We start from the raw sequence: 23,228 nt of genomic DNA, 5'->3' as shown, positions 1-23,228 counted from the left end.
TTTTACTGCAGTGATATACTAGGAGTTGTCATTTTATGAGGCTCCGGCACTATTTGGCAGAGAAGGCGGAAGACATTGAAAAACTATAAATTCCAGGATTCCACAGCCTTGTGAAAATGGTGTCAAACTACATTCATTCTGCAGTGTAGGTGCCCCCACAGTGAAGTGGTAGGAGCAAAATTGGTTTTGTATCACAAGCCAGTGATTTGTACTGCCCAGGATGTGTGCAAATATGTACACATGTATTTAAGAATGAAAAGGTAACAATTTAGTTGTTTTAAATGCTAGAATATTGAACTTTTTTTAATGTAATACCTTTATTAGTAACCAACTACCATCTTTGCAGGGCCCTGAAACTAAAGTGTAAAAACTGAGAAGGGTGGTATACAAATACAGTGAATACAGTAAATAAATAAATAAATATTATTCAAAACCTGCACTACTAAATTTCCTTTTGTCTCCAGTGGGTATGTTGAGTGTGCTGCTGACAATAGACAGGCCTGCGACTTTTTGTGTTGGCCTCAGTAGAACAGTCTCATTTAGCTCATGAAGACGCAAAACCAGGGATAGGCAACTATTCCCCCTTCCCTTGCAAAGATCAATGGCCTTGAGTGACCTCACACAGCCCACAGTCTGCATTTTGACCATCCCTGTTGTAAAGTACAGTACCTGCAATTATATTTGAATTAGCCCAAAATTTGCATGCTTAAAAAAATCAAAGAATCCTTTCAAAACGTGAGCATTTTAATAAATGGATTTAATACAGTCAGCTACTACTTCTGTAATCCTTTCATGCACTAGAAAAAAGGCATTCAGAGCTGCTGCTATTTCATTGTGACAGTAATTCCCAATTCAGGAGTTCCCACATTACATATTTATTTACCTGATACAGTACAAACCACGCATTTCCAGATCTCTTGAATATGTCTTCCAGCAACAGTCCATAACACTGATTGTCCCGGTAAGCCATTGTGCACTATTTGCTTCATATATTATTAAGCAGTTCTCAGAGTGAACATTCCAATTGTTTTATTACGCCATAAAAGAAAAACACACAGGAAGCCTACAACAAAAACAATGCTTCCTCTAAATCTCAGAAATGATAAGCTTGTTTCTAGTCTTCCGTCTTGAAATTATAATATGCTGCAATGTATTGCACTGGTATAATTTGAAGTTCTTTAAAATCCCTGTAATAAAAAAAGACACATTAGGGGTTTTCTTAAAGTAAAATAGAAAGAAATTATCTAATGGTATTACTTTAGAAAAAAAGTTGTGGATTATTTAAATTAGCAGTGTCTGTAATGAGTGGATACCAGAAATTTTGGTTTTATGCTGTAGACTTAGGGCTCTTCCAGACAGGCCCTATGTGCCAGGATCCGATCCTAGGGTTTCTGTTTATCCCAGATTATCTGACAGTGGAGACTCATATAATCCAGTTTAAAGCAGAAAACCTGGTATCAGATCCTGGGATATAGGGCCTGTCTGGAAGGGTGCTAAATGTGCAACATTATAGTGTTAGGTTATAGCTGGAGAGACCCACGTTCAAATTCTTGGTCAGCAATGCAGTTCAACAATGTCCTTGAGCCAGTCCATAACTTTCAGCCTAACGTTTCTCATGGGTTGTTTTGACTAAAGAATGGCAAGATAAAACATGTTCCTTCAGCTCTTTGGAGAAAAGGTGGGATAGAAACTAATTAAATAAAAAAATTCCTTCTTCAAAACCATACCATGTTCATTTAAGTTCTATCATTAGGAAGAGAAGCAGCATTGTATTCCTCTTGACTAAACCATCCCACAAGAGAGCATTTATGCTGAGTTTGTAGCTATTACATCCTATATATATATATAATGGCCCGAGACTCTCAGATACCAGACTTCTACCAACTCCAGTTAGATCTATGTGAATGGGTTTAGAAACAGAATGACACACTTATCCAAAGAGCAGGAAGTCCTGTCCTCAAACCGGTTACTAATTCTTGCTAAATCCTTTCCAAATTACATTGTTAAGGAAGTTACTGACTGACTTTAACTACCAGCTGTAGAAGCTGGGAACATTATTTGCTTCCACCTGTTATTAACTAAGGCACTCTACTTTTCTTTTTTAGCTGCAGGTGGTTTCAGAATAGGCAGGAACATGTCAGAGAACAGAGACTGTAGAAGCCACCTTCGGATATATTTGGGTTATAAATATCCTCTTACACTGAAAAAAAGAAGCTTGAATCTAAAGCTTTCATTTACTTCTTTGTCAGCAAAGCTCCATCAGCTTTGTTTTACTATAGCCCTAAATTTAATAAAGCTTGCTAAAACCCCTGAGTTCTCTGAATCTTATCGAAATATATCTGTGTCACCAACAGTTTTTTTGTTACTCTTGTTTCTTCTTCACTTGCATTGAAATATTTTTCAGTCACAATTATTTAGAATCACAGCATCGCATATTTATAGAGTTGGAGGAATCCAAGGGCTATCTTGTCCAACCCCCTGCCTCTGTTAAATCATCCAGTCGCAGGGTAAGATAGGTGTTGGGTAGTCCGTTCCAGAAGGAATGGTTGCTTATCCATAACAGTGCTTCTTTGGGTGGTCATCTGTGGAATTTGCACATCCCCGCCCATCCTCCCTGCTATTGTCACGTCTCAGTTTTTTGGCTGCCGCTTGGTGGCAAAGGAAATGAGGCTACAGCTCCTCCCATGCCCTATATGCCGCCTGGAGAGAGTGGGCAGGACTATACCCAGGATTTAAAGCTTTCTAGAAGATTCTGAGCTACTGTGCAGGTGCAGGAAATACCATATGAGTGAATTTCAGAGATGATCACTCAAAGAACCATGGTTATAGGTAAGCAGCCATTCCTTCCAACTTCTCTCAAAAATAGCTGGTTTATCTGGAAACAGCACAAATACGTTTCTTGAAATGAAAAACAACTATCTATTTCTTGTGATTTAAAAATGATTTAAAATAATTCAGGAGAAGGATCCGTTATAGTAGTCACATGCCCTGACGGGCTGACTGCCAAAGAGGCTGAGAATTTTAGGTCATTTAAAAGAGCTTGTAAGGGGGTTTGCCATTCAGATATTATTAGCTACTCTTCTGTGGAGCTTACACAGAAGGAAATATTAATTTTCCCATTCGAAAATGTGTGTATTTGAAGTCTTTGTATTAAGCCACTGCTATATACAGTGTAATTCTTAAATTTCAACTCTGTTCATAGCAAACTATTAATAACTTTATAATAATAACAACTTTATTCTTATACCCCATCACCATCTCCCCGAAGGGACTCGGGGTGGCTTACACGGGGACCAAGCCCAACAAAGACAGAATAAAATTTAGACAGAATAAAACAGTTAAAATACATTGCTTTTCAATAATTACAATAAAACCGAACATCATACATCCTAATAACATAAAAACAACAATAACCATCAGCCAGTAGCTGAGAACAGTGAGCGTGTTCAGATCTAGGAGAGTGGGGCAAGGGCTAGTGCAATACAACTGTAAGGGCGAGGTGGGTAATAAAATGCTACAAGGCCAGACAATGAGTTAGGGCTAGTGGGGCCTTGTCAACAGACAAATTGATCAATCAAAGGCATGTTAAAAGATCCAAGTTTTCAGGTCTTTACAGAAGGTGGACAGTACATAATATTTCAGACATAGCCTTACTCTATGCTTTTGAAAAACCTCAAAATGCTTCTGATCTGTTGCAGAACATCTAACTTAGTGGTTCCCAACTTGTGGTCCATGGACCACTAGTAGTCCACAAAAACTAAAATATGGTCAGTTGCCTCACCGTTACAACATCATTACAACGAGAGTGACTGGTCTCGCCAAACCCTCTTATAGTGCCGAGGCTTATTAAATATTGTTTTCTGTGGATGAGTAGATGGCAACTGTATCAGAAACTAGAGCTGATGTGGTCAATCCAATACACATTTCTGAAGCAGCGCCCCAGATAATCAAACCAAATCTAAAGTTGACCAAATACTGATTTGGTAACTCTTTCGGTACTAATGTTGGAGAGTGGTCCTTGGTCAGGTGGTCCTTGGTCAAAAAACGGTTGGGAACCACTGGTCTAACTCAAGTCCCTATTGTATGTGGCCACATTCACACACAAAAATGGTTCCCAGGTATTTCTTTTCTTGAAATGTCTGCTAACTTAATGTTATGGTTGTTTTAAATGTAGACTCAACAGTTTGTGGACAGTAAAAGGGAAAACATGGTCAAATCATATGTGGTATAAATGTAAACACGCCATCTCATTTTGAATAGTGAATTGCAAATTATATGACTGTTCATCACTTCAGTAAATTGTTATTTGGGGGGCAGAGGTTGCAAAAAAACTAGTGAAATACTTAGGAAAGAGTGTGGCTCTGTAATACCTTTCCACTAAATTTGCACTGTTATATTTTGATAGGGGATGACAGGAAGAATCCATAGTATCTCTCTTTCAATGACGACATTTTTGTGATTAATCTTGGCGCCATGTATTTCTCTATAGTTTTATGACTAGTACAGACCTCTCTTACAAAATCACAAATAATTAAACCAAATTGAGCTGGAGAGGGTCAATTATCCTTGGTATTGAGAGTTTCCATTTTCCTTTTATTTAGCCACATTATGTACTGTATAAGCCTTGCCAGTAATCTGACTGGCATGTTTTCAAATTTTGATTGCCTTTACTCTGGAATGAGTTCTTGAACAAGATGCTACAAATATAGAGTAATTAAAAGTTGCCTTCCTTCAATTTTTAGATTAGAAAGTATTAGAGAAAGAGATAGATATCTGATATCAGGATAATCTGTCTCAGTTTATATCTTAGCCTCTAAGATGAAAAATGGTGCAACTTGCTAATTGCATGCAGAGCTACTAAAGTGGATTTGTCACATCTCTTTTGAATGCCCAGAGGCAGCAGCCTCTCCACAAGTTAGCTCAGTATTCTTGTCAGTGCAGTTTCATAGCCAAAATACAGAATTACCATGCATCACTTTATTGTTTAAAAATAAATCATGCTGTCTAGGATGCAGGGAAAGGGAAGAAAACAGCGCATGTTAATAATTACATGGAGGGAGTAACTGAGCCCCATTTTAAAGTGAGGAGGATGTCTGTTTCCACATATACAGATGGATTACAAGGGCTTCCAAGAAGCTTGTGGCCCCTTCAACCTTAAATACATTTGAATGCATAACCATATGCAGTCATAGACAAGGATTATAATGTAGAGTAAATTAAAAGGCGGGGAAGAAAGCATGAAGAGACTTTAGCCTTCTAGATATTTTGAAATGTATTTGCCACAGCTCTTTCCATTGATCATGCTGTATGCAGCTGATGAGCCTAGCCATCCAAAAATGTGGAAAGGCCAAGAAGCACTAATTTTAGAAGATCTTTAATAAAGCTTTAGAAACCGAGTAGAAATTGGGAGTAGAGAGGGTAATGACAGTGCTCTGTTTATTCAAGGCTGTAAATAATTCCAGAATTTTGAAGACAAACATTATTTTAGGGCTAGAATGTGAAAGTGGAGGAGGGAGCAGGGGAAGAAAATTTTGAAACAACTTTAAGATGTTGAAGGCAAAACTTAGAAGGATGTCTCAGTCTTAAGCAGCAGAGTGTCTGGGCCAGCAAATCATATACAATACCAGAAGGTCCCCTAGTGTTGCTCTAGAGAATCTCACTAGGTAATCTCTTCTTGAAAAAAATATGTAAGACCCAACTGGCTGTTTCTCGGCTGTGGCATTATCAATTCGAGAAAACATCTAATACAGTTCTCTAATATCCTTCTCTGAAAGGTATTAGAGAACTGTATTAGATGTTTTCCTGAATTGATAATGCCACAGCCGAGAAACAACCAGTTGGGTCTTACATGTATTGCTCTGATGGATCCTCAAAGCATTGTTTTCAGAGTAACGTATTGTACACAGGTCATAGCAACACAGGCAGTCTCCCAAGGAATCACACCCACAACACTTAACCTTGAGGAAGGATCCCGCAAATGAAGGTGGAGCAACAATAACTACTTCCTGTGGGTTGAAAAACAACAGGACTTGCCCATTCTTTGTTTCAGATTCTCAGAACTTCACCCATTCTCCATCTCAGAGTGAGTGAACGGAAGGATTTGGTGAAAAGGAGAGGCAACAATCAGGAAGGTAGACAATCAGCATGGAATAGTTATTTGAGCTTTGGACTTGGACTCTGGAGACAAATGTTCAAATCTCTGCTCCTCTGTGGAAACTCACTACATGTATTTGGGCAACATTAATTTTTTTTTCTCTCAGAGGAAAGGCAAAAAACACAATTTGGTGTAAGACAAATTTGTTCAGAGGGAAAGGCAAACCCTTCTGAACACAATGTTACCAGGAAACCTCGGTGATAAGTTCACTTAGGGTCAGAAATGATTTGAAGACAAATAGAAACAACAAACAACAACAAGGAGCAACTCTTTTTACCCCACTTCAAGTTGTGAGCTCGCTAGTGCAAATCTCTTACGAAATCACAAATAATTAAACCAAATTGAGCTGAAGAGGGTCAGCTTGGGTTGTTGATGTGAGCTATCATATGTATCTGTTTTGTATTTCATATGAGCTTTTAGAAAAAAAATGTTTCCTTTAGAAATAAAAGTATTTCCACAAGGTGTACAAGGTGGAGCAGGAGAAGCTTTGCAAAGAAATACTTCTTTACTGTAAAAAATGTTTTGACAGTCTTTAGACTGAAGGGAAGACCATTTTGTAAGAAATAGGAAAACACTGCAGCAGAATTGAAAAGAACGAGCCACTCCTGCTGCTATAAATGGATTTGATGCTGAAGTAAAGAGACTTGAGATTATCTTTTTGAGCTGAATGCTGTTACTTTAATTGTAGGTCTGTAAACTTAAAGCAACATGAGCTCAACACTGGTAGTGGTGGCTCTACTGAAAAGCTAGGGCTGCTTGTAGACATAATAATGCCCTATCTTCCCCCTAAAAATCATTTCATGCTTTTGTTCAATTGTTACATTTCCTTCTTCCTGCCCTGCCATTTTCAAGAATGAATGATGGAATATATCACCCTGCCATTAAGCAGAGTCAAGTTGCCTGTGTCTTGACAGCTGATGCAAAGAACTTCTTAATTCCAGGCATTTAGTCTCACTCTTGTCTGAAAACACCTAAATTAGGGGATTACCCTGCAGAATGCTGTAAATCATGTGGGTCTGGATTAAATCTGTGTTTGTAATAGCAGACTTCAAGTTCTGAATTAGTTTGCCTGGGGTATATACATTGTGAATGTTGATAGCCCATAAGACAACTGGTCTTCAGTTCTCTCTAGACAGGTTGACTGAAAAATACTAATGGATAGTGTTATGATTGGCACCCAAAAGGGCTGGTTTGTTTGTGTGAATTCTTTGCAGATCAGGGATAGGAATCCTGTGACCCTTCAAATGCTCTTGGACTTCAAGTCCCATCAGACCTGGCCAGCATAGTCAACAATGAGTAATATGGGGAGTTGCAGTCTAACAACATCGGACTGCATTATTTTTGTTACAAATGAAAGCAAAATGCAGATGAAAGCAACATCTTCCCTTTCAGCTGATGTTAACATTACAGTGTATATGGAGGTAGGTAGAAGTGTGACGCCCACAGGCAGATCACATTGACATGGGCCAGGGAAGCTTCCACATAAATGATTTACAGCATTATGATTCTATTTTAACTGCCATGAGAACATCCTAGAGAATATTGGGATTTTTAGTTCAGTAAACCACTGCTGCTCTCTGTGGCTGAGAAATCTTAATGCCCCTCTCTAGACAACTTGAGACCTATATACCCTAAAGACACCAGATGTTGCGTAATCTTGGCAGCTAAGCAGGGTCAGATCTAATTAGTTTGGATGGTATGCTTCCAATGAATACTAGATAGGGCAAGCATATATGCTGACTCAAAATCCAGGTTCCTTGCTTTCTATTATCAAGCATATGCCCCTCTCCAAAGTTCATGTTTCCTAATATGCATTTGATGAAAACCATTCTGTGTAAGATTCCTGAGTTTTTAATTAAAGTAGTACTTAGAATCATAGAATCATAGAATCTAAGAGTTGGAAGAGACCATCCAGTCCAACCCCCTGCCAAGAAGCAGGAACATCGCATTCAAATAACCCCTGACAGATGGCCATCCAGCCTCTGTTTAAAAGCTTCCAAAGAAGGAGCCTCCACCACACTCTGGGGCAGAGAGTTCCACTGCTGAACGGCTCTCACAGTCAGGAAGTTCTTCCTCATGAACAGCAACATTTTATTCATTTCATTCCCATCTATACATTAATAAAATGTGTGAAAGATTCTACCGAACTTCCAGGTTAGCATTTGGGTCGGGAGAGACTGCGAATGACTTGCTGAATTGTTTACTATGTTGCAGAAATATAAGTTAGGCATAAGGCTGAAGTAGAGGAATCAGATTAATTCAAAATATATTGTCTGTCCCAGAATGTGGAAAGTGTTTCTATAGCTTTAATCAGTTTGAGCCAGCCATTGGTTTCTGAACACTGCTTAAGAAATAATTAATTTGAATTTCATCCAACCAGATTCACACCAATTTTGATTAATCTATAATTAAATCTCAGGTATCTATCTATAGTCATTTTAATTTTATGTCACCAATTCTCAGCTTAGAAAATACAAATGCAAATAGAAAGAAAGAGAGCGAGAGAATATAAATGGAAATACAGAGGGGCAGAGAGATATTAAAAATATGTACAAAAGGAATATTTTGTTAAAAAACCATTTGTGGTTAAGTTGATTAGAATTAATTTTTTCTAACCTAATTAGATGCAAAAAAAACGAGGTTGAACAGCTTGGTAAATGGACATTGACAGGAACCAGAAATAAAGAGATCCCTCTCCTCTTGATTTAAACTGGTTTTATTGTAAGTTTTTGAATAGAACAATGAGAGTGGTGGAACACTAGAGGGTAGTGCTGCTCTTGCGAAGAATTCTAACTGCACAGGTTTGAAATCTGGACTTTGCTTCTACAGAACAGAATAAAGTTGTGCTCAGTTGTTGTGGGAGAAAGACTAAAAGCCTCCTCATACAATATGCAAAGCAAACACAATTCTCACCATGTGTGCATATGACAGGGGAAGGCAAGGCCAGTTTCAGATCACTGATGCATGTGTTGTTCTAGTGCCTTGACTGGATTTTCACACACATACAATTTTGGTGAATTTGGAAAACACTTAAAACCTATGACTCATCTAAATTGATGAGAATCCTTTAGCTTTCTACCTTTAGCTTTCTACTTTTTTACTTTAAATTAATACTTCTATCATCCTACATGCTGTCTGCACTGTATATGAGAAGCTGGGATTCTTTATACTTGCCTACACATAGATTGTCAAGACCCAGAAGCCATAGTAAGCCCAACACAGAGTAAAAAGGTTCAAACACAACTTTATTGAACAAAAAGAAGTCTTTAAAGCACTTAAATTCAGTGCAGAGAGTTCAGGTAATAAGTTGGCATCAAAAACGCAACGATATTGGTAACAAAAATATAACCCGGATTATATAGCTGTCTAATCCGGGTTAACACAAAAGTTCAGCAATCTGCTTCAAAATATACACAATTCACAAGCACAATAGCAAGAGGCAAAAAACGAAGTCTCAAAACGTTGCCAGGTCAAAACACGAAGTTAGCAGTGGTTAAGTCCAAAAGACAAAAGCGTTGGTCAAACTAGTCCGGAGTCAAGCCGTTGCGAAAGGTAAACACAGGAAATGCAGGAACGCAGGAATCTGTAGTCCAAGGGACCCAAGCTCGAGAGTTGCCAGTAACAAAGATTCACATCCCAAAAGAGACACTTTGCCTTCTGCAAAGAGCCATACAATCAAAACCCACTTTTATCCTACAACTCCTCATTAGAGGATGATGGGCTCCCCACCCATTCCTCATCGCTCTCAGCTGCCTCCAACCCCGCAGCTGAACCCGAGTGCCCATCCCTCCACTTCTGCCAGCGTCTGTCAAGAATTAGGTCTTGCCAAGTGCTCCCCAGTTGCCAATGCCCTGTGAACCCCTCAAATTCATCACTGGAGGTGGGTTGGTTACAAACGTCCCAAATCTCCTGAACACGGGTCCAATCCAGCTCATCCTCCTCTCCCACCTCACTCCCAGGCCCATCACTCCTTTCAAACCCCATGAAGTCCTCGTCCTCTGTAGGAGTGCTAAGTATTTCCCGAATACGCTTCCTTTGAAGCTCTTCGTCGGACTCCGGATCGCAAGTAACCTGCTTTACTCCCCTGCTCTCCTCCCCATCCCCCATTTCACAATCGGAGAAGCCCTCAAACGTCTCAGAATCACTTGGAGCCTTGATTATCTCCCTAATCCGTTTTCGCTGCTGTTTCTCCTCCAACTCCTGCACAGACCTCTTCTCCCTTCTACCAGTAGAAGTAACGTTACCATCACGCTGAATTACAACATAGATATATTTGTCATTTTACAGTAGGCCTTTGACTTGTGGGAGATAGGAGTGTAGAGTCCTGTAAAACTAAAACAAATGATATGTGATACACACACACATATATATATCTTGAGATAACACCTCTCATAGTCAACAACCTTAAATAATTTGGAGTCATCTCTAAAGTTGTCCATCTTCCTGTTTATCTCACCTGGAGATCATTTATGAGCAAATGAAAAGGCCAGTACAGATTCCAGTACAGATTCTTGGGAATGACACTGATTTGTGTATCTCACACATTTACTCCTATTCTTTGCTTCCTTTTTTGTTTTTTGGGACAAATTTGGGATATACAAGAGGACTTCATTTTCCAAATAACTGTTAAATCTACTGAGGAATCTTGAGTGAAGAACTCTATCCAAAGCCTTATGGAAACCTTATCTATTTAGATCCTTTTTATTCTGATTTTTATCGATACTCTGATAATGTAACAATGTGCCACTACCCAACAGTCTCTCCCTACCTGAGTTGATAGAAATTGTCTTTAATTTGATGCTAACAACTCCCTGGTATGATTGTTCTGTGGAACTTTTGACACAGATGATAAAATCACTAAATCCAGGGCAATTTAGGACTTCGAGGCTGTCATGAAAACCCAGTTTTGTCACAACAAGCCATTGGCCCAAAATGTGTAACCTGATGAAGGATTTGACATCTGTTTCCTTGTCATAGTCTGATAATTTCCTGTGGAAGTCCATGCGCCGGTTGTATCTTATATAGACTTTGGGTTTGCCTTTGAAGACTGTTTGGAAGTCTCAACTAGTCCAGCATGCAGCAGCCAGATTGCTAACAGGAGCAGCGTATAGGGAGCACACAACCCCCGTATTGCGCCAGCTCCACTGGCTGCCAATTTGCTACTGAACACAATTCAGAATGCTGGCTCTAGCCTATAAAGCCCTGAATGGCCCCAGCCCAACTTGCCTGTCTGAAAGCATTTCCCTCTATGAACCATCATGAAGGTTACGATCTTCTGGGGAGGCACTCCTCTCGGTCCCACCACCTTCACAGGTGCAACTGGTGGGGACGAGAGACAGGGCCTTCTCAGTGATGGCTCCTTGGCTGTGGAACCCCCTCCCTCCTGTCATTCACAAACAAGTGAAAACTTGGCTTTGGGAGCAAGCATTTGGCCCAGCATAATTATCTGTGCAATACAATTGCAATTTACCTTGGATTGATGAATATGATTATTTGACTATCTGACTTTGAATCTATGCACAATAGTTGTCCAATGTTTACATATGTTGTTTTAATATTGTTTTAAATCACTGTTTAATTGTTTCTCATTGTTATCGTTGTTTGGGCATAATAATGCCTATAATGTAAGCCGCCCCTAGTCCCCATTGAGGTGTGAAGGGCGGGGTATAAATCTTGTAAATAAATCAATTAACACATGTATGGGTTCATATAAAGAAAAACATGGGAATGAAGGTCTCATGGGACTGATGAATAACTTTAAATAATTACCTTTTTCACCGAGATGGCATTGCAGGGTAAAATAGAGTTTTCACATACTGAATGTCCACTCCTAAAAGAGTGCTAACGTATGAATCATATTTAATCCCGTTCCATGCCAAGTCTGTACTTGATTTTTTTAAATACATTATAAGCAGAAGATTGCTTTAGAGGGAAGAAACAAAACAAGCCTGAAGCTTTTGGGATACAGATATATTTATTTTTGGAATAGCAGTGCCTTGCGTGACCTCGAGGAGACATGATGAAACACAGCATTTGTAAATGACAGCTCTTTGAACTGACACGGTGGCATGTCCTGTGTGATGTGGTTTGCTTTTACCTGGAAACCTATTTGTTTCTTTTGAAGTCCAGCACAACAAAAAGACATCAGACTAGTAAGCTTAAAATTCTGCCTATTGAAAAGATTCAGCTTTCTTCAGAGATTCTTTATTTTCAAGTTGCACGTGTTTTATTGGAGCATCTCAAAACAACACAGAGATTTTAAAATGATCATATGGGAGGGAGGTTTTCCTACCCAAAACTGCACACTTACTCATTTCCCCCTTTTCTGACTGAATTTTATATACAAGGCCTATATTCTCACAAATGTGAATGGCTCTTTCATTTAGTGCTAGTATGTTTCGGAGCTTGGAAAAGTTTATTTTTGGACTGAAACTCACTCCTCCAACTACTATGTCTGGCAGAATCTGGGAATTGTAGTACAAAAAAAAATCATTTTCCACTTCGGTCAATTTTCCTAAGATCTCAGTGTAACTATTGTTTTCATGCCTTTAGTAGCATTTATACTTAAGTGAAGGCATGTGATCAAATGAATGAATTATTGAACATTTCACAGCTTAGTCTTATTTATATTGTCCCAGAAGTAAAGTACTTTGTTCAGTTAAATTTAAATCCAAGTAATTAAATTTAAATCCAAGCATTCAGCCAGCCCCATTTTTCCCTTCTCCTTGCACTAGCCTTGGCCCAGCCCGTTCCAAATAGTCCAGACCCCTTATTGAAATCTTTGCCCCTGGCAGCTTACCTTGCATGAAGAAGAGAGCGGAACCAGTTTTAAATTGATTTTAATGTATATGTTATGTTAACAGTTTATGCCTTTGTTTTTGTTTTATATTGTATGTTTTTGTATAAATTTGCATATGTGGAAACCGCTCTGAGTTCCCTTGGGGAGATAGGGCAGTATATAAATAAATTATTATTATTATTATTATTATTATTATTATTATTATGAGGCATTATATATAGTAATATGCTGAGAGAGAGATGTACTTGAACCATTCCCTGATAATTGGTTCACAGCTAAATGGTTTTGATATTTTTATAACTGTTTATTCAGCCCCATTCCTCCATTTTTTAAAAAACAAAACATGTATTCAATTTGTTGTTGAGTTTCATTTTTACTATATACAAAATCTAGGCTTGTGCAGTCCAGGTAAACCATGATCTGTTTCGGTGTCCTGGATTTCAGTGGGTGTCCCGAACCATTTTTTGGGAGACTCCCAAATTCAGAAGGACAGAAATCTGTTTTTGATCTGGCCCATTGGTGGCAATGTTGGGGACATCCCACAGGCTCTCCTTCCCGTCATTTTAGGCATCATATTTGTCCTTAAATCCTTCATTAAGACCTGGATTAAAAGCATCAAAGTTAAAATTCCAATACTTGAGCTTAGTATCTCCCTAATGATAACCTCAATCCACATGAATGTTCTTATCACCTTTTTTGTCCCGTTTATGTTTACACAGGCAGCTGCCCATTAATGTGCACACTTCATCCCTCTCTAGGTAGCCCTCAGATTTTACACTTACATTAACCACATCTATTCTGAAGGAGCTGTGTTGATTTATTGTCAAGTATGTATTGTGGCTAATATCAGCTATCAGATTTTATATCATTTTACAAGTTGTGGAGAATGATAAAACAATGGGCTGTGTCAGGTAGGGCAGATGCGTTGGGAAGTTGCCGTATTTGCTACTATAGCTCTCTGGGGAGATTTTAATCTGCAAAGTGTTCCAGACTGCTTCTTGGAAAATTCCAACACCAGCTGCAATCTTTTATTTCTCAGCTGGGTTTCTTTTATCAGAAAAAGGTCTCTTTGGGCCATTCTAGACAGGCACAAAATACAGGAGCCCCCCTCCACCCCCTCGGTCTCTTGGCATGTCATTTTGTCATGCCAGGAGGGTGCGAGAAGGACTATAATGGTGGCTGGGTACTCTTTTTTTACTTTTTAGGGGTACTTTGGGGGGCTTTGGGGTGGCTGCATGCCATCCCAATAGTAATCAGGATGGCATGTAGCCACCCTCCTTGGGAAAGCCCAGGTTTTGAGGTTGTGGAGACTTAAACCCACGCCGAAACCATGTCTGGAAGCACCCTTTGCTCTTCTCTCTCATTCATAAACACTTATTCATTTCTTTTGCATGCCTTTAAGTATGTCAGTAGTTCCAGTACGGTTGGAAGATGGAAGTTGTTGAATGGTCAGCATCCAGAAGATTCTCTCAGTTAACTCTTGCGTTTCTGGTACTAGACAAATCCGTTTTCAAGGGGGAGGAGGTTATTTCAGTATAGAGTAAATGTTAGTGGCCTTCCTTTGAAGCAGCCCGCAATAGCACACATGTTCCTTGACCCTTGTCTTTTCCTGGGCAGTGCCATTCAGGAAGCATGGCTCAGGCTATGACCCACATTGTCTCATTTTGGCTATTCAATGACAATTTCACTCTCTGTTTTCACTAAGTATAATCTTACTAAGGTGAGCATAATTGCTGGATTAAATGTTGGCAGTCAGATTCAAACATAATTTATTTTTATTGAAATATTTATTGAAAATATCAAAACTATTACAAGTTGAGTATCCGTTACCTGGGCTAGACATGATCAGATATCCTAGAGATGGGACTCAAGTTTAAATATGAAATCTAGATTGATGGTAATTTTATATTATTTTTAAAAATAATTTTCTGCATGAAAAAGTATGTACATGCAGCCCCCAAGATATAAACAAGTTAAGTTCTGTAGGTGTTGAATTTGTATGTATGTCGGAACAGGCACTTTTTAAAAGGGTAACTCCAACCAGATAGATAGATAGATAGAAGCTTTGGATAACATAGGGAGGGATTAACACTCCTGTGGTGTTTTTTGTTTGTTTGTTTTTTGCTGTCTGTGGCCATGTTCAAGATTTTGCCTCACTTTCTGTCCCTGTAAAAATTGGATTTTGAAAAAATTGACTTGTGGAAACAAGGATTGGTGATAAAGCTTCAGTGGAGACCCCTTTTCCCCATGAGAACTCTTTCAGGAGTGAGAGAAATGTCCTTCCTGTTGTCTCACCCCTGTTCTTAATTATGAGTCATCCGTAAGTGTGATGTTTGTAACTTGGAGACTGTCTGTATATTCTTTTTCAGTTAAGAGATGCACAACCTGTATGTATAAAGTTATAATAATCTCTTTATAACCTGCATTTCTCTTGGGAGTTACATTTTTCATATTCAGCTATAATGCAAAGAGCAGCTTACTTCTTCCTACCGAATCTGTGTAGGAAGAAGTAAGGCTGCGCTATTTATTTATCCAGCCATGTCATTGCAGCTGCACACATAGCCTCGCCTGATGAAGTCACCAGTTTATAAACCACATACTTCAGGGCAGGCTGCTTTGTTCAGCTCCTTTCAAGATGGGAAAAGAGAGCAGCATGTCATACTTCTTTCATCTGAGAAAATAAATGCTTGGGCATAGGAGGGCTGTGGAATCTTATTTTATTTTCTTCTATGATTGGGAGAGTTTCTTTCAAGGTTTGCCCTGTGATCAACTAACAGGAGGAGAACTGCTGAGGGGAAGCAGGCTTCAACTACTGGGGAAGGATATGACTCCTGGCTGCAAGCCCAGGCTTGGTCAGTAGATCAAAGGCTTCTTGCTTGGCTTATGGTGCAGTTGGAAGAGCAGCTGCCCAGTAGCTTGTCAGCATCCCGATTCCCTGTTTCTCTTCCTTCCCGACAGCAGCCAGCTGGTTCCTTTCCCTCCCCATGTCAGCTATTAAATTGTGTCTGCATCTTCCTTGTTGGTCCTTGCTGCCTTGCCCTGCCTTTGAGAGTGCTCCATTAAATTCAGTCCCCGTTGGTTTCTAAAGATTTGTGCTAATGCTCTCCTTTGGTTTTTGTCACAGAGTGATGCTTTCATTTCTTATATGGGTTGACTTTGATTTCCAATGTAAGCTGTTATTTAAGAAATAATGCTGCCACAAGAATACTAGGCGGAAAAGGGAGGCACTAAGTGGGTCCTTTTACACTATACAAATATAGCACTATATTCTTCTTTAAATGCTATGGCTACATCTTGGGGAATTGTGGCATATTTGTAGTTTGGTGAGGCACTAGAGCTCCCAAATTCTACTAATCCTTACCTAAACTCCAAATCCTGAAATTCAATTGCTTATTGCCATGGACATTAAAGCAATACGTAGTGCTATAACAAAGTAGTGTTTGCCTATATCTAGACTGCCATTTTATTGAATATCATTTTATTTCTGAATTTCATTTTTAAAAAACTTTTATTGAGTATAAGTGTTCCATTTTGCAGATTTGTTGGATCCAGTCTCTCACTATGACTGCAAGATGATATTGACCAATCACAGACCACAAAATAAGGACGCAAGTCGTAGAAAGCTAGGTATGCTTTGTTTCTGTGTAAGATAATAGGAAATCTAACCCTCTTGCACTTCAGTGGGATATTGTAGGGTTCCAGAATCATTTTTGTGGCAGTTCCACACAAAAGTAAACATGTAGTATAGCTATACAATACTTCCAATTTTAGCCACTCAGATTGCTATGTTTGTTTTGTAAATAAAAATGGATAGGATAAAAAACACAGAAAACTTCTTTATTTTTGACATTGGAATCCTCCCCAAAATGTAATATAATACACATTAAACCATGCAATTCATTGGTGAACTATGATGTAGGAAAACAGAAATGCTGTATTTTAGCTGTTAGTAGATAACCACATCCTAGCAAAATTGAAGGGTTTTTTTCCATTCAGGAAGCCACTAGATTTTTCCAGAGTAGGTCAAGAAATATTTCATAACAGAATAGAAGTTAGCATTTTGTTTCATTTTATCAGATTTTATTTCACTTTGATTCCACCTTGTATTTTCTGGCTTTGTGTGCACAAACATTGAATTGGAATTGGGATATTTTTATATTCTGGAATATCTTGAATTTCTCATATGGGTCAGAAAATTACTATCTAAATATTGCAGAGGGTTTAAAAACATACTGTAATGTAGCTAGTCTCCATGACTGTAAGCCTGGAATCCTTATTCTCATTTCTAGAATGTTGTCTTCCAGAGAAAACTAATCTTGCAGTGACTGCTTTGAATATCACATTACTGTTTAAGAAGGTGGGGAGGGCGAAACGGATGATAGAGAAATGTGATGTAGAGCATGCAGCTGTTTCCTGCAAGCCCACAGGGGACGGGAGAGAGGTTTCCTAATTCGTGCCTGAAGCATCAATACATGCAGTACACACCTTTTAAGCCATAAAAAACCTTTTGTAGCCATGAGGAATCTGTTGGTTGAAAAGGCATTTAACTTGTCATGGGTTCTGTAGAGTCTGCTATGAATGAAGCTTCATGTCAGAACAAGGAATAGCTTGCATTCTGGCATGTTTGATTGAAAATGTAGCAAAATTACAACTTTATAGTTATCACTGTGAAGTGGTGGGCATGAATGCACCACATCTGTCTGTTCTATGTTATGACAGGACTAGTTACGTCTTGAGCCGAATTTGGTAAAAAGAACTAAAATAAGATGTTTTGAAATTTCAGGAAGCATTGCTATGATTTTCCAGAATGTTTTGTCACAGAGGCTAGAACTTGTCAATACCCTCGAAGGAAGATTTGGAATTATCTTTTGTATGAATCATGCAAAGTTGAAAAGCTGCCAGTGATATTCATTGTGGCAGAAGTACATATTATCAGATGCCATCAGTGAATTCTTAAAAGTCTTAAGTATTTCCTGTTTTCATTAATTGCCATCCAGCTTTCTTCAACATATGGAAGTCCTGTGAACGAGAAACCTCAAATACACTTTATTACTAACTAGCCTGCTCAGGTCTTATAAACTAAATGCCAAAGCTTCCTTGGCTGAGTCATTCTGTCTATGATGTGGTCTTCCTCTTTTCGTGCTGTCTTATACCTTTAACGGGCAATATCATTTTTTCAATATGTTACATTATCTCATTATACTCAAAGACTGCAACAGCCTCAGTGTAATCATTTCAGATACTGAAAAGAGTTTGGAATTTGATGATTGCATAATACTCCTCCAGCCTTGCCTTTTCAGTTACTGAAGTTTTTATCATTACCCCTAAATATATATGCTATACAATATGTGGTTCCTGTGTGCATGCTTATACTGCATCCTTTGTGGATCATACATGTATCATTTTCTTTGTTTTTGTTTAATTACTTCTATCAAAGTTATACCTGATTTAGGAAAATCTTATTTTAGACCCCGAATTCCTGTCAGCCCTAGACAACTGAGTCAGTTATGATTTCTGGAAGCTATTATGCAAAACATATAGAGGTCAAGTTGAGAAGGTTGCCATATGATACTGCAAATGATAGAGTAGATAATGAAGCATGCCAGGAGGAGGACTACCTTTCTATCAGATGGTAACACAGCTCCCATAATTATGTTGGCATATTTGTGGCACCTAGAAGTCCAGTCCTTTTTTTTAGAAACACATACTTTCCTGTTCCACAATTTCAGTCCAAGCTATGACATGAAACTGGAGTGCACAAGTGTTAGGTGCTTGCTGCAGCAACAACTGAGCAACTCTGTAGAAGGACAAAGTATGAATGTAGCATGGGTTCAGGTCCAGTGTATTTGGCTAACCACATCTCTCTATACAGACAGTCCCGTGCAATGCGGTCAATGAAGGAGACCCTTCTCTTAGTCCCACCCCCATCACAAGCTTGATTGCTCCCTGTTTCTGGAACTCCCTACCTAAAGAAATAAAAATTACCCCCACCCTCCTCTCCTTTAAGAAACATTTGAAGGCATGCCTATGCCCTTTGGTGTATGGACAGGAGATGGACTAGGACACTTTAATTCTTTTACTATAAATTTACTAATGTTATTGTGCACTATTCTGTATTTATTTTTTATCTGTTGGTACTTATTCATGGCATTGAATGTTTGCTTTTTTTTGTATATAAACCGCCCTGAGTCCCTGAGGGGAGAGAGGGCGGTTTAGAAATAAAGTGTTGTTGTTGTTGTTGTTGTTGTTGTTGTTGTTGTTGTTGTAAAGGTAAAGGTTTACCCTTGACATTAAGTCTAGTCATGTCCAACTCTAGGGGATGGTGCTCACCTCAGTTTCTAAGCCAAAGAGCCAGCGTTGTCCGTAGACGTCTCCATGGTCATGTGACCATCATGACTCCATAGAGCACCGTTACCTTCCCACCGTTTCGAACTGCTAGGTTTGCAGAAACTGGGACTAACAGTGGGAGCTCACCCTGCTCCCCAGAGTTGAACCGGTGGGCAAGGTAACGGTGCTCCATGGAGTCATGATGGTCACATGACCATGGAGACGTCTACGGACAACGCTGGCTCTTCGGCTTTCAATTAGCAAGTTCAGCGGTTTAATCCACTGCACAACTAGGGACTCTCATTATTATTATTATTATTATTATTATTATTATTATTATTATTATTAAAATATGAAGCCAAGGGAAACATTCACTCAAATTCTAGTCACTCTTCAAGATCTAATCACGCTTGTCTTCAACCACAGTGATGAGAATTCATAGAAACCTGTGTCCTGAAAAGTAATTTTTAATCTTCCCTTCTATAAATAAGGAGTATATTTATCCCTTCACTGCTGTGTCCTAATGATAGAGAATAATCACAATTAATTTTCTAACACTATAGTTAAACTTTTAGCATTACTAGATTTATTGGAGGCAGTTTTCCAAGCTCTGCTAAAGAAAGGTGGCTGTGTTAGTTCACATCAGGCAATATGGGTCTATCAGTGAACCACCTTAAAGTTTCACAATAATTAAAAAAATTGTTTGTTTTTTATAAATCAGTGACATCTTAGATGTTTTTATGAGTATTTATGTTTGTTTGTTTTTTTTTCCTTCTAGGAATACTGCCATTTTATTATCCCCCATACATCATGAAAACTATCAATGGAAAAAAATGTGAATTGGCCCAAAGACACTAAATCATTTGATCAGTAGATGAACGTATAACCTAAATCAATTTTTCAATCCCACTTTCAATAGAAATCAGTAAATTCCATGTTGTGTATTCTATTTGAAACTATCAGCTAAATGTTTGTTTATGATTGATATAAGCAAATCTCACCAATATTGGATATCATTATTATTATTATAACCGATCTCCACGAGGAAAAACAGCGCATTCATCATTAAATTCGCATAAGATTGCAGCTTTATGAGACAAGTCAATAAATATTTGTGTGTGTTTGCGCCTTCAAATTGTCTGTTGACTTTGGGGCAACATCATGCATTATTCATAGGGTTTTCTTATGCAAGGAGTGCTCAGAGAGATGGTTTTGCAAGTTCCTTCCTCTGAAATATAGCTTACAGCACCTGGTATTCATTGGTGGTTTCCCATTCTATCTGGAATGTTTTATGGGACTTTCTACAACATAGGTGTACAAACAGTTTTAGCCTTCATCTCACAAATATCATGAAGCTTAGACATCTTAAGCAATGACTCAGAATACTACCTGGGACCCATATTTGCTCATGTTTTCATGTGACCAAGTCATCTTTTTTCATACCAGACCGTCTGGTATTTCCACTTTTCTTTGGGCCACTGTCCATTTTTCTGCTTGAAATACACAAAGTGGGTGGTCTTCTTTTTCTATTTGACTCAATTTTTGAAAATATCTAAAAGCAAAACAACAACTTTGGTATTCCATCTCATTATATAAATTGAAGTCTCAAATGAGTCTGGAAAACAATGGCATGTGGAGAACTGAGAAAAGTAGCTCAATGGCCACCCTGGTAGGGAAGATACAGAAACGTATAGTCAACTTTTTCTAAATTGTGGAAAGTGCTCCAGTTTTTGAGAGGCATTTGAGACTTCAGCTAAAATTTCAAGCTTACTAAGAGTGTCCTGCTGCTTCCCAAAAGTAAAAAAAGATCGCAAGGAGGATCTATCAGTTTGAGTGCTGGGTACTACTGTTCTTGGATGTGGATTATAAGAACATCCTCAGCGTGATGGTCCCAGGCAGCCTCATATTTCAAAGGCCCAGAATGAAGCCTTCTGTAGCTAGTGAGAAGTGTGCAGATGTGAACTAAAGCTGAATGCATATTTATTCAATCATTTATTTAATTTATATGTCACTTTTCTCCCCAGTTGGAATCTAAGGTGACTTCCAAAGAGAATCGATTAACAAAAACTTTAAAAAATAATTAAAAGTCACCACTCTACTCGCATGAAATTATTTGAAAGACATACAAGCATTAACAATTCATTGTTTAGTCATTAAAATCCTGTGTAAGTAAAAACGTTTTTAAGGTACAAATACTCTAAAAGCACCAGAACCCATTTGATCTTGGAAGCTAAGCAGAGCCAACCCTGTTTTGTACTTGGATGGAACACCACCAAAGAATACCAGGTTCTGTAGGCTTTATTTCAAAGGAAAGGACTGGCTCAAAACATGTACGAATTTTCCTTGCCTAAGAGAGCTCTATGGGAATTTGGCACACAAACACACACTGCCGGCAATAGAAAAGTGGGAAGAGGACTATTCTAGCTCCCCATAGAAGGGAATTCTAGAGTGTGAGAGAAGCCATTGAGAAGCTGTATAGGGCCTTATAGATCATGCCCAGAAGTTTGAAGTATAGAATTGGAGCGTTAGGAGAGACCAGAAGGGCTGTCCAGACCAACCCCTGGAAAACTGGTAACCAGTGAAGTTGCTTTAACAAAGGAGTTAGATGCTCCCTGATAACTGAACTCAGTCAGCATTCAGGCCACAGAAGTTTGGAACCACTGATGTTTCTGAACAGTTTCCACAGGCAGAAAATAAGATATAATCAAGGCATGTATCAAGTAACAGACTCAGCTGGCACGCTAGTTTTAGCTCTGAAAATTTTCATCTTGGCCATTAATGAAAACTAGGCGTTTGTGCTCACTTGGTACACTAGATACCAAGAGGCAGTAGCCACTTGGTATCTAGAGTATGTTTGGGGCTTTTCATGGGAGATCTTTAATTCATGCCCTTCTGTTGTATTAAGATGAGTTGACTGGACTTAAAAAAAGAAATCTGTCTTCCAAATAACTTGTCTCATGCTGCGCCTCCTCACATATGTGCACCTTGTTTTTAATTTAAAGGGGTTCATTGTCAATGCTGTCATTACAATAATTAAATTTATTGATTTGGAGCAGAAACTGGGTGGGAAAATAATTGGGGAACATGAAGGGGAACTTATTCAGGTTAGTATGAGAGCAGAATGCAAATTAATTGCAGCATTTATGTAGATCCCTTTGAAAAAGGAAATGAATTCAGTCCACCTTCTTTGAAATTTGATGTACTATATAACAATTAGTCCTAAATTTGCCCTAAACTTACAATTTAATGTGCAAACTTTATAAAAACTTGTATTTTTCTGGAAACTGAATTAATGACCAATCTATTTTGCATACAAATCAAAGTTTTCCTTCTAGCATGGATTCATTGTACCTTATGCAGATGGTCCCTGAGCTCCATGTAAACATGGGAGGCTACCACTAAAAATAGGGTGCGGGGGGCATGAAGAGTAGCTTTGTGTGTTATTATGTGAAAATAGAAATATAAACTCCTGTATTTGGAATATTTTCTGAAAGAAATCTTGATTTTAAAATATGACACAGCCTCCTTATATTAAATAAGGAGGACATTCTTGAAATTTAAAGTTCTTGCTAACATTTATGGCTTGACTCAACCTGTGTTTAAAAAAAAGGCAAACCAAGCAGTAAAGACCTCCTGTGGGTTTTCTTTTCTTCTTTTGTTCAACAGAGATAAAAGGAATTGCTAGACAGCAATGAAAATTGTCTTCAAGTAACAGAAACCACACTGCTCTGGTGCCAAAATTTAGGCTTGCTCAGGAAATGGTAAATTAATCAGGACTCTGTATACTACTTGATAAAATCTCAGGAAATATGCAAAGTGATAAATGCTGGTTTTGCATATTTTTTTTATTTCTCTGCATTTTTTGTTTCCCTGTAATCTTCTCTAGGTACTAAAGTCCTTTTCCCAATTCCCATACTACTCAATGGCTATTTTCCAAGAACATTCATT

At 38.5% G+C, this 23,228-nt stretch overlaps 1 protein-coding gene and 1 long non-coding RNA gene across 6 annotated transcripts in view; one reads left to right on the top strand and one right to left on the bottom strand.

Moving 5' to 3' along the window:
* Window positions 1–23,228, top strand: part of DLGAP1 (DLG associated protein 1) — a 360,663-nt gene that overhangs the window by 293,717 nt on the left and 43,718 nt on the right. For 4 of the 5 annotated variants that reach the window (XM_060775114.2, XM_060775112.2, XM_060775113.2 and 1 more), the window contains one exon: window positions 16,491–16,580. The exons of the other annotated variant lie outside the window; for it this stretch is intronic. In XM_060775114.2, the coding sequence (XP_060631097.2) occupies window positions 16,491–16,580 (90 nt within the window). The remainder of the gene's footprint in view (window positions 1–16,490; window positions 16,581–23,228) is intronic. 5 annotated transcript variants of the gene reach the window in all.
* LOC132774736 (uncharacterized) overlaps window positions 10,349–23,228 on the bottom strand; it is a 40,778-nt gene continuing 27,898 nt past the window's right edge. Inside the window, exon 3 of the long non-coding RNA XR_009631431.2 lies at window positions 10,349–10,478. This is a non-coding gene — a long non-coding RNA (uncharacterized lncRNA). The remainder of the gene's footprint in view (window positions 10,479–23,228) is intronic.

Source organism: Anolis sagrei, chromosome 4 (genome assembly GCF_037176765.1).
Source record: "Anolis sagrei isolate rAnoSag1 chromosome 4, rAnoSag1.mat, whole genome shotgun sequence".
Lineage (NCBI taxonomy): Eukaryota > Metazoa > Chordata > Lepidosauria > Squamata > Dactyloidae > Anolis > Anolis sagrei.
This window is presented reverse-complemented; position numbering and strand designations above follow the sequence as displayed.